At 43.8% G+C, this 17,059-nt stretch overlaps 1 protein-coding gene across 1 annotated transcript in view; it reads right to left on the bottom strand.

Annotated features, from left to right (window-relative positions):
• The window catches only part of LOC115478205 (eukaryotic translation initiation factor 2 subunit 3), a 62,479-nt gene that overhangs the window by 32,259 nt on the left and 13,161 nt on the right, over nt 1-17,059 (bottom strand). The window contains exons 3-6 of the mRNA XM_030215499.1: nt 16,712-16,839; nt 14,759-14,880; nt 14,230-14,324; nt 12,067-12,225 (exon numbers count right to left, since the gene is read on the bottom strand). Coding sequence (XP_030071359.1) covers nt 12,067-12,225; nt 14,230-14,324; nt 14,759-14,880; nt 16,712-16,839 — 504 coding nt within the window. The remainder of the gene's footprint in view (nt 1-12,066; nt 12,226-14,229; nt 14,325-14,758; nt 14,881-16,711; nt 16,840-17,059) is intronic.

The following is a 17,059-nucleotide window of genomic DNA, read 5'->3' as shown; positions in this document are numbered from 1 at the left end:
TCGTTTGCCAGTTCCCACTCCGCTGGGTCGATTTGATGCCTGCTTAGATAATCGGCTTGCACGTTGCTCTGACTACAATATGAGCTGCTGACAGAAACTGCAGATGTAGCTCGGCCCAGTGTAAGGATAGGCCTGAAATTTCAAAGGACCGTTTCAGAGCTGATTCCAGGCGTCGGTCCTGCATGTCCTTCAGGGCGACTCCTCCTTCAACTGGGAGGGTAGTCCTCTTTGTCACAGCCGTGACTAAGGCATCCACTTTAGGCACTGCTAGGCGCGCCAAATGCTCCTCACATAGAGGGTATAATTGCCCCATTGCCCTGGCGACTTTCAAAGGCCCCTCAAGGTCAGCCCATTGAGCTGAAATAAGCTCTTGGATGGAGTCATGCAAAGGAAAGGCTCGAGCAGGCTTCTTAGTACTTGCCATCCTCAGATTACCAGAGGAGGCTTCACCACTCCCAGGATCTTCAATACAGAGGACCTGCAAGGCATCAGAAATAAGCGCTGGCAGCTCGTCGCGGTGGAAAATCCTCACCGCGGAAGGATCATCTGGATCCGGTGGCAATCCTGCATCTTCCTCTGCCAGACCCCTCAGAATCCTCATATCCCGACACGGGAGGGGGGGGGGAAGAAGGGGGGTGCACTACTCTCTGAAGGGGAATTAATCCTTCTGCGCTTGTCTTGTGGCCAGCTGTCAGGGGAAAACGCGCCTGACAGCAATCCGAGGCCAGGCTCCACTGGAAGGGGAACAGGCAGCAGGGCAGAATGAGACCCCTGCGGAAGAGCTCTTTTTAACATGAATGCTTTATGCAGCAGCAACACAAACTCAGGGGAGAAGGGCTCACCATGGCCTCCCGGTTCCACTCCGGGGATAGAAGCTCCCCTGTTAGCCTCCACATGAGGCTCCCCTCCAGATTCAAACCCTTCCGCTTCTGCGGGGGTCGCGCCATGCGGCGCATCCAAAATGGCGCCCGCTGCCAGCTCCACTGAGCGGGAAGAAACCTTGCTTGCCACGCTCAGGCCAGCCCTGACGTCTGAAGAGCACGATTTACAGGGCCCTGCTGCAGATCTGCGCTTGCCACAAGGGGAACAGCGCTTAACAACCTCTGCAGCCATTGCCGAAAACGGCAGAAAATTCAAAATGGCGGATTCGTGCCAAAAACGTCCCGATCGCGGCCCTCCCCGGAGGAGCTACAAAACGCTCTTACCTCACCAGACAGAGTCCACAGAGCTCCAGTCACACTGCACAATCAGAAGAAAACCTCTTTTCTGGAATTGCAGCGCCAAAGTGCGACACAACTTTTTTTTTTTTTTTTTAAACGCTGTGAGGAAAGTTAGAGGCAACAGCAATAGAGGCAAATTTCCAACTCCGGAGGATCGGTAGAGTGGGAAAGGCAGGGAAAGAACTAACCAATGTGCCTGCACCCACAAAGAGAGTGTGGGAAAAGACAGGGACAGGGCAAACCTATGTGTCTACATCCACATCGGGGGCCAGGTAAGGCAGGGAAAGGGCAAACCTATGTGCCTTCAAAGTGGACCTGCAATAGCCCCCAACACCCCTGCTACCACTGGCCAAAGCACAGGAGCCACCCCAGGCAGATTTTTGAAGGAGCTGAATAAACTGCGTCCAACCCTGCTGGGGAGATGAGAATACTGAAGAGGCAGATGGAGCTAGCTGGCCATGAGGTACTATGGTTTTTCAGTGCTATCTCCCCCTGCTGGTTGATGGACACAACCCATTCATAATGGATTCATCTGCTTGATGACAAGGAAGTTTGTATAGTGAAATGTTTGTTTTATATAATGATGTTGCTGCTCTTTTCTTGTTGACGTTGTTGACACGTATAAAAATCAATTAAAAAGTCATAAATAAATGCCATGGGTCCAACATCCAGTAGGATGACAAGCAGATAAAGTTCATCAATAGATTTATTTGAATAGCTTTATCTGGTTATATTCAGCAGTCGAACATAGTTGATTATCCCATTAAAGTTATTGGGATAAACCTTACCCAATTAACTTTAGGCCTGCTATTTGTGTGCCCCAACCTATGTGGTTAAGTCTAAACAATGTCAAATGACACTGAAAATTATGCCCCTAGATGATTCAAGTGCTGCCTTTGGATAACTAAATTTTGTATATCCAATGAGCTGCCTATATAAAATTTATGCAGTCAGCATTGGTGGGAGAGATGTTTAAAAATCAAAATATTGGGCCAGTTAACTCCCAGATCATCAGAACAAATCTTTTAAATATTGGCTTCTATGAACACCAAAATTATGAAGGTAGTTGAATCTGGACATTCAGAAAGTAGCAAAATGTCAGGTCACAATATTTTCCCATATCAAATAGGTGGGCATCATTAAATATGTATAAATATCATTAAATATGTATAAATATTCCAGAAGAGGAGAAAACAATTACAGTCATTTGTGCCGTTGAGACAGAGCTATGATTGATTGTAAACACTGCTCAACAGAGTCCCTCTTACCAAGGGATCTGGTATTTGGAGGTAACAGGCAGTTGATTGGTGCAGACAAATCCAAGATGGGGAACATGGAACCCATGAGTCACAAGCAATTCTAACTACAAGATTCTGATTAAAAATTTAAGAACTATGTTTATTTAAAAACTTGGCATATCGCTATAGCTATTAGGATCACAGCAGTGTACAATAAAGATTTCAAAAGGAAAAATCCGTTAAACTGGAAACACCACAGCCAACTGAGAGAGAGACACAAAATAATAAAACTAATACCATTTATCTGCCTAGCCACTGACAGGGTGGTCGTCTTTATAGACTATGTCCTTCAAAAGCAATTAAAAAAAAAAAAAAAAAAGAGAGCTTTTAACAATAAATTTATATCTTTTCAGGTTTACCTTTGCCTTAAGAGTAATAGATTGTAAGCTCCTTTGAGCAGGGACTGTCCTTCTTTGTTAATTGTACAGTGCTGCGCAACCCTGGTAGCGCTTTAGAAATGTTAAATAGTAGTAGTTCCAAAGGTAGGGAGGTACTCAAGAATCTGCATTTTTTTTTGGCTAACAACCCAGTGAGTTTTAGAGGGATGAAGATTACCATGCAAAGGTCTGCCAGAGATCTAAGAGCTCAGTTAGGTACATATGACAAAGCTAAAGTAACTAAATAACTTGAAATAAGTTTAAAATTTAGATTTTGGCTTATAGGGCTTATTTTAAAGAGAATTAAAAAAAAAAAAAAAAAAAAGATATAACAGAATTAGAAAAGGTTCAATGAAAAGCAACCAACGGAGAAGACGGAGGCCTAATCCGAGACGCAGATCCAAACCGCACGGAGCCAAGCGGTAAGCGAGGTAGCCCCAAGGCGCGCACACAGAGGGAGGTCCGAGAAACTAGGGACCATACTGAGAGGCCCTGTGGGGAGAGAACGCTAAACCAGCTAATCCCCAGGTGCCATGGAATGGCCAGAGCACACGAGGCACGTACCGGGAGCGGCGTGGCGCGAAACCCAGACCAGAGGTGGGACCGCTAGAGCCGCTATCCAGGCGAGGAATAAGCATCAAGGCAGTGCCCGGCGAGCGGTTCACCCCCCCCCCCCGCATACGGCGACAATAATGCAGGGCAAGAGGAGCGCAATACAACCTACGCTGCAATGAATCCGCCTACCTGCCCCCTCTAAACTTGCTGAGCATCTTAAGAGTGACCAGAACTCACCACAGAAGCCAAGTCACGAACCACAAGTCCACATAACACTGTATCTGTATGGAATACATATCCGAATCATCTTAATTCTATCAGACATTAGACAAAGAATTGCTGAGGAATCTACTGGCACATTTACCAATCTGAGGTGAGGCGGCAAGTTGGGACTTTGTTTCATCTCTTGCATGAAGCCATGCCTCAGGATCCACCTACAGAGGAATGAAATTTGAAAAAGAGAAAATATCTTCTCCCAAATCTAGCTACAAAATGGCGGAAACAAAAACTACAGACAGGGGAATTTACTGAAAAACAGCTGACACAAATTACCCTGGCTGTGAGTGCAGCCTTGACCTACTGGCGGAACAGCTGAAGAATGTAGAATCCTCCATGGTGGATACAATGAAGAGACTGGGTGAAGCTGAAACCCGGATCGCGGAAGTGGAGGACTCAGTGTCTCGCCATGCACAGGAGATCTCCAGATTAAAGGAACAGCTTAAATCGCAACAGGAGAAAATAGAGGACATGGAAAACCGAGCGCGGAGGTACAACCTGCGATTTGTTGGCCTCCCTGAGAAAATTCCAGAGAGGACACTGGGACACATTCTGGAACAGTGGCTGAAAAAAGAACTGGCCCTCTCGGACAGCTATGGGGAGCTGTGTATTGAACGAGCCCATAGGCTGGGGAAGTGACAACAAGGTATGCAAAGACCAAGAACTTATCATAAAAGTGCTCAATTATCTTCATAAAGAGGAGTGTGGTAGCCGTGTTAGTCCACTCTTAAGGTTATCAATAGAAATCAAACAAAATAAAACATGGAAAAGAAAATAAGATGATACCTTTTTTATTGGACATAACTTAATACATTTCTTGATTAGCTTTCGAAGGTTGCCGATCTGACCAAGAAGGGCAACCTTCGAAAGCTAATCAAGAAATGTATTAAGTTATGTCCAATAAAAAATGTATCATCTTATTTTCTTTGATTTCTATTGATAACTTCATAAAGAGGAAATTATGCGGGGCTTCCGACTGAAGCAAGACTCCCTCTCATACAAGGGCACTCCGATAAAACTTTTCCAGGATTATTCGGCAGGAGTACAGGAACAGAGACGCCGATTCCATCCCATCTGCTCAGCACTGGTCACCAAGAACACTAGATTTATGCTAATGTATCCTGCAATCCTAAAGATCCAACATGGGAACCAATGGCGCTCATTTCAGTCGGCTCCAGGTCAACAGTTTATCGACACAGAACTGAAGGACCCTGACACATAAATCATCCCATGGCCGAGAGATTCCGAAGTGGCCCAAGAAAACCCCCTCCGCGAGAGGCCACAACTACAGTAATACGAAGAATAAAGCCGCGGATGGGCACAAGATTAAAGGACTTGTGGTTTCACGCTAAGTATACATAGACTGATCTTAACAGAGTAAGGATATGGGGAGGTTTCATTCCCTGGGAACACTGGCTTTACCTGGGTGTTTGCTTAAATGTTTAAATGTTCAAAGGTTAAAAGGAACCTTCTTAGGGGATAGAGGGAACAGGAACTATACAATGCTGGGTTAGACAAGACAAGGGGCTTCTAATAGGCGACAGAAGTCAATGGGTACGAGGGCTATAACGGGAAGGGATGGGCAGGGTGGGAGGGAGGGAGGGAGGAGGGGGGACAAGGGAGGAGGGGGGGGGACCAAGGGGTTCTCATAAATGGTGGAATGCAGAAGGGGAGGGCTCTCAACCTGTCAGAAATGACTATCCTCATAAAGGTGTCACATGGAACAGGAGTAATGTACGGCATGCGAAGGTAAAGAAAACTGTTCAAGAGGCCAAATATACAATACGCCCACTGGGTATGGGCTGGGACCCAGGGGCCGCAAAGTTAAAATTAATGTCTAGCTATTATAACACTTTTATCTGTAACACACTGTAAAGTATTGACTTGGAATGTAGGGGGTATTGGTTCCACGATCAAAAGAAAAAAAGATTTTAGCGCATTTAAAACACTTAAAGGCCGACACTGCATGCCTACAAGAAACGCGACTGTCAGATGCAGAACATGACAAGTTACAGCAGGGGTGGATTGGACAAGTAGTCTATGCCTCCTCGGAGGGGCGAAGGGGGGGGGGGGTGGCAATTTGTTTCCATAAGCGCTTAGCCTACTCCGTAGAAAAGATACTACAAGACCCATCAGGGTGATACTTATTGGTCAAAATATGGCTGTAAGGCAGAGAGTTATACCTATTAAATATATATGCCCCCACCCCACCAGAGAGGACCTTTTTCCCCAAATTGTTAGGCCAATTGCTGCAATTCCAAGGGAAAGACCTGATAATAGTGGGAGATATGAACTCAGTGATAGACCCCCAGATAGATTGTACGGGAGTTAGAGCGCAAATGCAGGAAGGCCAAAAGGAAAGCAGGGCATTGCGGGAATTTGGGGACTCTCTCTCGGTGGTAGATGTCTGGAGGAACTTACACCCAGGGGTCCGAGAGTACTCACATAGATCGAGAGTCCACGGCACATGGGGGAGGTTGGATTATTTGTTTGTGTCGGAGGGTCTCTTCCACTGCGTCAGAGACTCTAAAATAGAAGAGATACTGATCTCGGATCACAGTCCCATCTGGTTCGATTTGGATGCCCCTTGCAGCTTCTAGTCGGACAGACGTTGGAGCTTTCCTAGTTACCTAGCTAAGGACAAGTCATTCCAGAAGTTTTTGCAGACACGGTGGGAGGACTTCACATTACACAAGGAACACCAATTCGACCCCAATTGTTCTGGTGCACTGGGAAGGCAGTCCTACGGGGCGACTTGATTGCATATATAGCAGCCAGGCGAAAGAAATTGGCAAGCAACCTGATGAACCTGAATAGACAGTTACAAAAAGCCAGGCGTCGCCACTTGGCACAACCAACAGAAGCAAACAAAGATACCGTAATTACTTAGCCATTCAGGCGGCCATTAACTCACTCCTTCATGAAAACATGGTCAGGAACCAGACCTTCCAAAAATACAGGTTCCACAGATTCGGTAATCAGGCAGAGGGTCTACTGGCTAGACTTGTCCAGAAAAAGGGAGGGAACAGGACTATCCCGGTGATCAGAGATAGAGGGGGGAACATTACCAATAGGCCGGACAAGATCCTCAGCACCCTACAGGAACACTTTGAAAGACTCTACACCGGGGAACGGGGGGGGGGGGGGGGGGGGGGGGGGGGGGGGGGGAAGAGACAGATATACGTGAGCTCATCACCCAATTAGCGGTAGCACTGGATGGCAAGACACTTAGCAGGGGGCTGAAATGCTGGCTTAACATTTGTCAGAACCAGTACATGGTCCCTAATGGCCTTCTTTCTCCACCCCCTGACCAGCACATGGTCCCTAATGACCTTCTTTCTCCACCCCCTGACCAGCAGACAAACATCTACCCCATTCATCCCTCCAATCTTCAACACAGCTTGACTACCAATACCTGGGGCAAGGTTTAGCACAGGCTGGTATCAAGTCATCCATCCGCTAGGAGGTCAGGCTCAGGCAGTCTTCCTCCTGATGCCAATGTGCCAGGAAGAAACAGGAGGAAAGGTAGCAGGAAGGGAGCAAAGGAGACAGAACATATAGAATAAAAGGGAAAGAATATTAAGAGGTCAAGAAAGACAAAAAGAGACAGATATACGTGAGCTCTTATTGAAAGCCCAGATTCTGACACTAAAGGAACCTGAGGTGACCCTTTTGGATTCCCCACTACAGCCCAAAGAGCTACCGGACTCGATAAAAGGACTGAAGTCCTTCTCAGCCCCAGGGGTGGATGGATATTGTGGAGAGTTCTAGAAAATCATACAGCACTCCTTGATAGTCCCCCTTTATGCTTACCACCAAGCAGTTATCCAGGAGGGACGGTTCCCAGTGCACGAGAATACTGCAAGCATATCCCTGTTATTAAAACCTGGGAACTCAGTTGAGGAACTAGAATCCTACGACCCACCTCATTAATCAACGTAGATATTAAATCATTAGCAAAGATCCTAGCGGAGCGATTAAAAAAGTGCCTCCTCACTATTATTGGGCCTACACAGGTGGGATTTATTCCTCAGAGACATTCGGTAATACATGTACGGAAAACTTTACTCGCAATGGCCCACTGTAGATATCAAAACATCCCTGGAATATTGATTAGTCTGGTCGCCGCTAAAGCATTCGATAGGGTCAGCTGGGATTTTCTATTTGAAACTATGAAATGGGTGGAATTGCCGGACGGGATACAGCAAGCAAGGCGGGCTCTTTACACAGATATGAGGGCACACATACGGGTCAACATCAGCAGGGTTTCCCATATGCCAAGGTAAGAGGTAAGGCTGCCCCCTTTTCCCCCTGCTGTTCGACCTAGCCCTGGAACCATTGCTTCGGCTTCTCAACTCTGATCCTGGGATCAGTGGCGTGAGGGTGGGAGATCGGGAAGTGCGGACGCTACCATACGCAGGTGACGTTTTACTGGTTCTCACCGAACCACAACGATCTCTTGAAATGGCGTTAACAGTGATTCAGGAGTACGGCCAATTATCCGGGTTTGCCCTTAATTACACCAAATCATGTGCACTACTCATAGGCGGCAGCATAAGAGGGAAGTGGAAGGGAAGATTCCCCCTCAGATGGGTAGACTCCAAACTGAAATACTTGGGAGTGATTCTTTCCAACAGTCAATTTTCCCTATACAAGGACAATGTGGACCCACTACTAGACATGACGAAGTGCAAGCTATCCATGTGGCGGGAGCTGCCACTCACTATATGGGCCCGAATTGCGCTCTTCAATATGGTGATCGCCCCTCGATGGCTATATGTATTCCAGCAATTACCCCTTTTTTTTAAAGAGCAGAGATGAAAAAACATTGAGAAGGTTGATCCAGGGCTATCTGTGGCAGGGGAAAAAAACCTAGAACACCGTACCAACAAATTGCATCCCCGAGGGACGAAGGGGGGAATGGGTCTCCTAAATGTTAGGTTCCTAACGGTCGCCTGCTCTATGCTCCATATCAATGATTGGTACCGAGGGACCACAGATTTCTCATTGACGTCGGTGGAGGTTTCCAGATTCCCAGGAGTACATTTTAGTCACTTGCTCCACACCGGGGGTAGACTCCCCAGACACGTCTTTAAAATTCACCCGGTGGTGGGAGCCCTTAGGGAAACCTGGAGATGGGTGTGCAAACGTCATCATTTTTCAGTTCGGACATCTCCATGGCTGTCTATCTGTGATAATCCGGCTTTCCCACCAGGTCAGGGGGGGTAGTATATTTACCAAATGGGCAAAAACGGGAATGGTGTACCTAGCACATATAGTGACGGAAGAAGGGGAAATATACTCGTATCCAGAACTACAACTGAAATATAAAATCCAGGGGGGGTACCACTTTGCATATTATCAGCTCAGGCATTATGTCTCCTCCCTAGAATGGGCAGATTTGACTGAAGATGTGGCCGAGGTCCTATCTGAGGACTTCACCCTGGGTGCCCAGGTCCCGGTGCCCCTGAGGTTTTATCACCAACAATTAAAAGACACGACCGCAGAGCTGGACTCTGTCTGGCTAGCTCGAGAGTGGTCTCTGGGCTGTGAGATCTCTGTAGGACGTTTCTAAAATCATTATACACACAGAGGCTCTCGGTGCCACAGAGAGAGAGACTGTATAGATGGGTACTGAGAACACACAGGTCCCCCCCGTAGGGCTCTTAGAGCAGGGATTGCAGGAACTGGGAACTGCCCCAAGTGCAACCATGGCTTAGCCACACTGGGGCACATGTTTTGGAGCTGCAAGTACACTGCACGGTTTTGGCAAAGGGTGGGACGAGAGACAGATCGGATATGGCACTGCACCTTTCTCAGGAATCCCCTATTCTTACTTCATTGTTTCAAATTCTCAATGGAGCCCCCAGAGGGCATTTGCTAGGCTGGCAGTAAATTTTGGAATTGCATCAATCCTGCAATTCTGGAGATCTAAAGAGGAGCCCCCTCTGCAAGTATGGAGGGCACAACTGATAAAACAGATGCGAGTAGATCGATGTGGAATCGCTGACATGGACAGTGTGCCCGGTCAGCGATTTTGGGCATTGTGGGAGCCGCTGTGGGACACCCTCCCGTCTAGGGGGAGAAGTCTGCTGTTAAACTTTTAGTGCCTCTTAGAGATAGCATAATTTGGCTCAACATTGACGGTGAGGGGGGGAGGAATCCAAAGTCTGACATAATTTCTGATAGCCACTGGTCTGAGTCCTAGAACCCCCCCCCCCCCCCTAGGCTGGGAGACCATCCAAAACCAACCTAGAACAAGAAGGGGGCACCAATACTAGCATGCTGAGCCGAACTACGGTCTCGGTTCCTGAGAACACCAGATAAAGGATGGGTGAGAGCACCAAGCCGGGGTGAAGTGACAGACAGTACTAAGAGGAAAGATACTAATTTTATTAATGGGTCTATTATGATAAGCAGTAGTATTCTGCTGAAGGCCTCTGAGCCCTCGAGTGGGACTGATGATACTACAGGTTGTTGTTCCTTCATGACCCAATGATAATTGAATGTGAGAAGTGGGAAAGAGATAAAAGGGAAAGGGGGGTGGGGGGGCAAGGGGAGGGAAGAAACTGCTGTGTGTATAAGGCAAGCAGAACCTACTGTTACTGTACTTGCTTTGCGTTTATTTAGAATTTAAGTTCACATGCGTTGGTTTCTCCACGAAATTTGAAGATTTGAACACAAGTTACAGGACAAATAACATAGATTTGAACAGGGAACAAGAGTGGAGGTCAATCAGGAAGATGGAGGAGGAGGGAAGAGGGGAAAATGAAAATACATAATGAATCGCATGTGTCTGAAGATATTCTGTATCAATGTTGTTCTTAACAACGAAGGTGCCTGTCACTTACTGATGTTGTTAATAAAACAGATTTAAACAGAAAAGCAACCAAGGGGATGGAACTTCTCTTATATGAGGAAAGGCTAAAGAGGTTAGGGCTCTTCAGTTGGAAAAGAGACGGCTGAAGGGGGATATGATTGAGGTCTACAAAATCCTGAGTAGTATAGAACGGGCAAAAGTGAATCGGTTTTTCACTCTTTCAAAAGCTACAAAGGCCAGAGGCGCTCAAGATGGAGTATTTGGGGAAATGGCAACTGCTACTGGAAGAGAGCTTAGGATTAAGCCTTAGGACAAGACATCCCCTTCAGCCCTCCTAATCAATGACTGTACATGCTAGGCTGGGATACCGACACAAATGAGAATAAGAGAGATGATTGAAATATTGAATGAAGATACAAAAAAGCTTGCTACCAAAGAACACCATCCAGAAAATAAATCTGGTTGATTGTTTACTGAGTAGTTAGAAACCAGTACTATGGTTATTACATCTATAAAAAAATATTCCAACTGCCTCTACCAGCAAGGGTTCCCACATTTTGTAAGGCAGCCTGCAGTAGAATGGGATTAGCATTACTTGCACCAATTACGTAAGATCTGGAGTTATTTTACAACTGCTTTCTGTTTATGTAATTTTACGAATTGACTATTGCAACATACTGTTTGTGGGGTTGCCTAAAAGGAGTGTGAAGTGACTCCAGTGGGTTCAAAATGCAGCTGCTAGACTTAAAAAAAAAAAAAAATGTAGGCTTTCGAGACCATATTACGCTTATTTTTGCATTGCACTGGCTAACTGTCCATAAACGCTGCGTTTTTAAAATGTTGGTGTTGGCATTCAGGGTCTTTTGTGGTATGGCTCCCAAATATGTTTGTGATAAATTGCCAAACTATGTTCCTGAGATATTGCTTCACTCCCAGAGTCAGAGACATTTTGTTTTGCCCTTAGCTAGAGTTCTTACTAGAATGTGCCCGGGCATGAACCTATTCTAACTTTTCAATTTGGATATGGAATAGGTTGCCTTCCACTGTAAGATCTATCGATGATTTATTGGGTTTTCAGAAGGCTGTGATTTCTAGAAGACTGTTAGAATTTATGCTAAGAAACCATTACACTGAATTGCTGCCAATCTGAAAATGTTTTGACTGTTTTTATTATTAAGTCTTGTTTTACGTTTTATTATTATGAACATAACTTCTGTAACTCGTTCTGGGCGTTGTCAGGATGGGCTAAAAAAAAACCAAAACAAAACTGAGCTAGTAACTTTCCTGTTCATAAAGATTTTATCTCAAGATACTAATCAATTTCAGTATTTCCACTGACCACCATAACATTGCACTACTTGAAAAATTGTTCTCTCATTTTGTAATCTTCAACTCTTACTCATTGTAATTCAACTTTTATAATGTATGTAAGCCACATTGAACTGAAATTGTTTTTCGATAATGTGGGATATATATGAACCAATAAATCATAAATACATTTGGTAACAGCACTCACTTACCTTGTACAAATGCAAGTATCTGCTCATACTGCTCTTTTGCTTGGCTTTCCTTGACCAAATCAATCTTATTCTGCAGAATCAGAATGTGCTTCAATTTCATAATTTCTATAGCAGCCAGATGTTCAGAGGTTTGAGGCTGAGGACAAGACTCATTACCAGCTAGAAGTAAATGGCGACAATAAAAATTGTATGTAGCAAAAGCCATAAGATATTTTATAATCACATACCCTTCTGCATCACATATGTTTGTGCAGCGCTGCGTACACCTTGTAGCGCTATAGAAATGCTAAATAGTAGTAATATTTAAGGACACAAGGACATGCCTGTTAACAGAGTTGATATGTTGCCTCACTACAGATTTCACCACTGGCTAACTGTAAAATTATAAAGTCACGGAAAGAATCAGAATGTAGCATTGAGAACTAGTTTGTTTTAAATTAAATCAAAACAATTTTTAATTCAGTGAAACAAAGCTGTAAAATTATTTGAATGAACACTGTAAAAATGGTCAAAGTTAGTGTTTAAACAGTAGACTTTGGACATACATCAAGTGTTGGACAATAACAAAACATAGAAAACATTTCCAACTTCATGTTCAAAGTATGATACTCAGAACAGAAAAAACAGCACAAAGGGCCTTTAAAAACGAAGGGAACAAAATTCTTTTATTGAAAAAATAACTTTAAATAATGAACTTTGATTGAAGAAAGACCCGACACGGGCCATGTTTCGGTGCTACCGCACCTGCGTCAGGGGTCACACCAATGACAAGAGAGGATTCTACAGACAGTTTTCAAACGTCTTGATGTTTTCAATGATATATTCCACGATGTGGAACTTGGTATCCTCCGAATGTAATGTATAGCTACACGCACACCATCAAAGTTATTAATAAAGTTATTTTTTCAATGAAAGAATTTTGTTCCCTTCGTTTTTAAAGGCCCTTTGTGCTGTTTTTTCTGTTTTGACCTTTTTTGTACTTTGTTCCCTCTCTTTGTTACACCAAAGTATGATACTCAACATCCATATAAAAATAGAACAGCAAAGCATCAATCAGAACACTAAGAGGCATACAGCTCTGCTTTCTAAAGAATCAATGAGAATTCAGCCATCGCATTACAGGACTGGTTTACAGGGGCCCCTATCAGTTCATAGTGCAACAGTAAGGCAGCCAGGCTCTTCTACACAGAAAGATCCAAAGTTTTCAAACAGCAATTCAAAAGATACTCTTGGAAAGTACTAATACAAAGAACATAGGGGCCCTTTTTACTAAGCTGCGTAGGCGCCTATGTGTGCTAATTTGGAGTTACCGCCCAGCTACCACGTGGCCCTTGTGGTAATTTCATTTTTCACGCGAATCCGCTATGTGCGCCAGAAAATAATTTTTATTTTCTGGCGCACGGCAGAAGCTGGGTGGTAATAGTCATTCTACACATGTAGACGATTACTGCACGGTTAACGTGTGAGACCTTACCGTTAAGTCAATGGCTGGCAGTAAGGTCTCAGACCCAAAATCGACACACGCCAATTTTTATTTTGCCGCACATTCATTTTTGGCAAAAATTTTTTTAAAAAGCCTCTTTTACAGGCGCGCTGAAAAGTGGATCTGCGCACGCCCAAAACACGCGCCTACACTAGCGCAGCCATTATTTAGGTGTTGTATAGATCCTTCTCTACTCCTGCGCCGATCATCAGCAGAAAAGCCATACTGTGTGGAACTGTGTCCTTGCCCTCAGCTAGACTAATTTAGCCATGACAGCACAAATTCATACTGGTCCAAACAGCTCCTTCCTCTAGAATCTCACACCTAGCAAAACGTATCTTCCATAACTATGACGTGCCAAAACTTGCTGGGAACACCAGAAATAAGGTGAAATAATAGATTCACATGCTTACGGGGCCTTTTACAAAGATACACTGTTTTTAGCTCACGGTAAAAATCAGGTGGCAGTAAACACCGACACGCCCATAGGAATATAATGGGCATCTCAATGTTTACCACCAGCTGATTTTTACTGTAAGCTAAAAACACTAACGTGGCTTTGTAAAAGACTCCCCAAGTGTATTAAATTTGGCAACATATTTTTTTAAAACATGCTCCAGAACACTGCACAATTTCGTTTTTTTGTTCCAAACTAGGAGCAAAATAAATATTGATATTACCTATCAGCAGCAGAGCAGCATCCATAACTGCAGCACCGTTCAGCATGGTTGCCATCAAAATGTCATGGCCCGGACAATCCACAAAGGAAACATGCCTGTTATACAACAGGAAAAACAATTTCAGTCATGTGGCCTCCCACACCTCTCATAATGGCCAACTCAGGAGAGCCGAAATTCTATACACAGCCATCAGCTTGATGGATGAAAAGCTCTCTCTCATGTTCTCTGTTCAGTTCTAATATAGAAGTGTTACTTTGTGCAATACAGTAGCTGGTAACAGAAATAAGTTTTCACAAAAAAAACACACACAAAAAAAAGTAAACATGCTCAACATTTTCTTACAGAGCACACAAAAAAAAAAAAAAAATCAGACACTGCTATGAATGTCCTATATAATGTTAACACATCAACCAACCACCAATTCCTTGCTTAATACATGTTTAAAAGTAACCAAATCTATGAAATTCCATACTGCTTTTCAAAAATGGGAGAAAAGATAAAACTACATTTAAAATTTAGTACCAGTCACCTGATTAGTCTGAAATTCCCTTTGGTTCCAGGAATATCTGTGGGGAACTCATCTGGCGTGCTACTTCCACATGACCTATAACACTCTGGCCGGGAACAACTTGGGTCATCAAGTTTGTAAATCTATAAATGGAAGGCAATAGATGAGAAATATTGCATCCAGTATACACTTGTTCAAATATAGATATGACAGACATGTACTCCCCCCCCCCCATATCAAATGGTAAATTGTTTTGCATGGCTAACTTGGTGCCTGTCTGGAGGGTCTGTGATGGCAAAGCCTCATCACCCAATTAGCGGTAGCACTGGATGGCAAGACACTTAGCAGGGGGCTGAAATGCTGGCTTAACATTTGTCAGAACCAGCACATGGTCCCTAATGGCCTTCTTTCTCCACCCCCTGACCAGCACATGGTCCCTAATGACCTTCTTTCTCCACCCCCTGACCAGCAGACAAACATCTACCCCATTCATCCCTCCAATCTTCAACACAGCTTGACTACCAATACCTGGGGCAAGGTTTAGCACAGGCTGGTATCAAGTCATCCATCCGCTAGGAGGTCAGGCTCAGGCAGTCTTCCTCCTGATGCCAATGTGCCAGGAAGAAACAGGAGGAAAGGTAGCAGGAAGGGAGCAAAGGAGACAGAACATATAGAATAAAAGGGAAAGAATATTAAGAGGTCAAGAAAGACAAAAAAAAAAAGACCAAACAGGAGAGAAAGAAGAGGATATAGGAGACACATTTGGGAAGATGAGGCAGGGAGAAGAGATGCAGTACCTGTGGATGATCAACTGGCTGTGAAGGGCAAGTTGCACTGAGCAGGTAGCACATTTCCTATCTTTCATTTCTGTTTCTTTCGCACAATCAGCAGGTGGTGTGTATGGAAAAGATTATTTTTATTCGTGTTTGGCGCCTTTTTTTATTTTAGTGCACACATCATTTCAGAGATTATTAAAAACATTTGTACACATGAAAGGAATGAATAAGTCCTAATCTAACCCCACCTCTTTTCCCTCCAAATGAAACTCTGCCCACCCCTGCAGCTCCCAGCCTCCTAGACCCACCAAACTTATTCTCTTGGCCTATCTTAATAGAGAAGAAGCAATCCCCAGTCCTTTCTGACCCACTGGTGCCATAATCCAAAATCATGTTGGCCAGATCAGCTGACACCTTGTGGGTTTATAGTATTGGCAGGGAAGCCGTGAATGGGAATAACTCCTGCCCTATTAAACTAGGACTTGGAAGAGGGTACTGGTATGTTGCAGGAGAGCAAAATTAGCCTTGGCTTTGGGCTATATGAAGGGTGTATTTTGATGTGGTGGGAGGGAGGGAAGGGGCATAGGGCAGTTTTTAAAATTTTATGATTGGGCGCTAGGGATGAAAATGAAAGAAAAAAACCCACAAAAATTATGTTTTGTGTCATTTCAGATTGAAAAGGACATTAAAGCAAAGAAAATGTAGCTGGATTTTCTTTGTCGTTTTAAAAATCAGCAGCATACCCCTACAATGAATAATTCTACCAGTCTTCAAAAAAGACAGAACAAGTTGGGAAAAGTGTACGGTTGGTGCATTTATTGTGCTATTTCAATGTTTTTACTGATGTGCTATGGAGCTCAAAAATGGAATATATAATGTGATAATAAATCAATAAAAAAATGGAGCAGCAAAATGAACCATTTACCAAAATATACTAAATAAGTTTTGATGTGTATACATTGAAACAAACAGGATGATTCTGCTGAGGAAGAGCCACAAATTAGGTACAACCTTAATGTATTAACAAAAGAAACCTCAAAGGCTATAAGTTAAATTAGTTGGGGGTTAGGAAAGATTAGTTCCTTATCTACAAAAACCTGGTGCCATTACAGTTAGAAAACCAAATGAAAGCCAGCTTGGCTCTTTTCAATGAAAGAAAACCAAAGAAGTCTTCTAAATCTTATTAGCATCGACTAACCTTAGCATTGGCATAACCCAGCTTGATTGTGATATTTCTTTCTAGTTCATTTTTAAACCGGACGGTGTGAACTCCAGAAATTGCTTTTACTACTGTTGATTTTCCGTGTGCTACATGGCCGATGGTACCTAGGTTTTAAGGCAAGCATAATCAAAGTGCATCAGCTTAATGTGTAAGTATCATTACTTTGAAAACAAACAAAAAAAACTCTACACATTGTAAAATATGATACATTTTAATGACTAGGCCACGACAAGATTGTAAAGTAAACAAGAAAGTTCAGCTTCTTGAAGGACACAGACCCAGACATATTTAAAAAAAAAAAAAAAACATCTTCAACTTGTTCTC

The sequence above is a fragment of the Microcaecilia unicolor genome, chromosome 9 (genome assembly GCF_901765095.1).
Source record: "Microcaecilia unicolor chromosome 9, aMicUni1.1, whole genome shotgun sequence".
Taxonomy (NCBI): Eukaryota; Metazoa; Chordata; class Amphibia; order Gymnophiona; family Siphonopidae; genus Microcaecilia; species Microcaecilia unicolor.
This window is presented reverse-complemented; position numbering and strand designations above follow the sequence as displayed.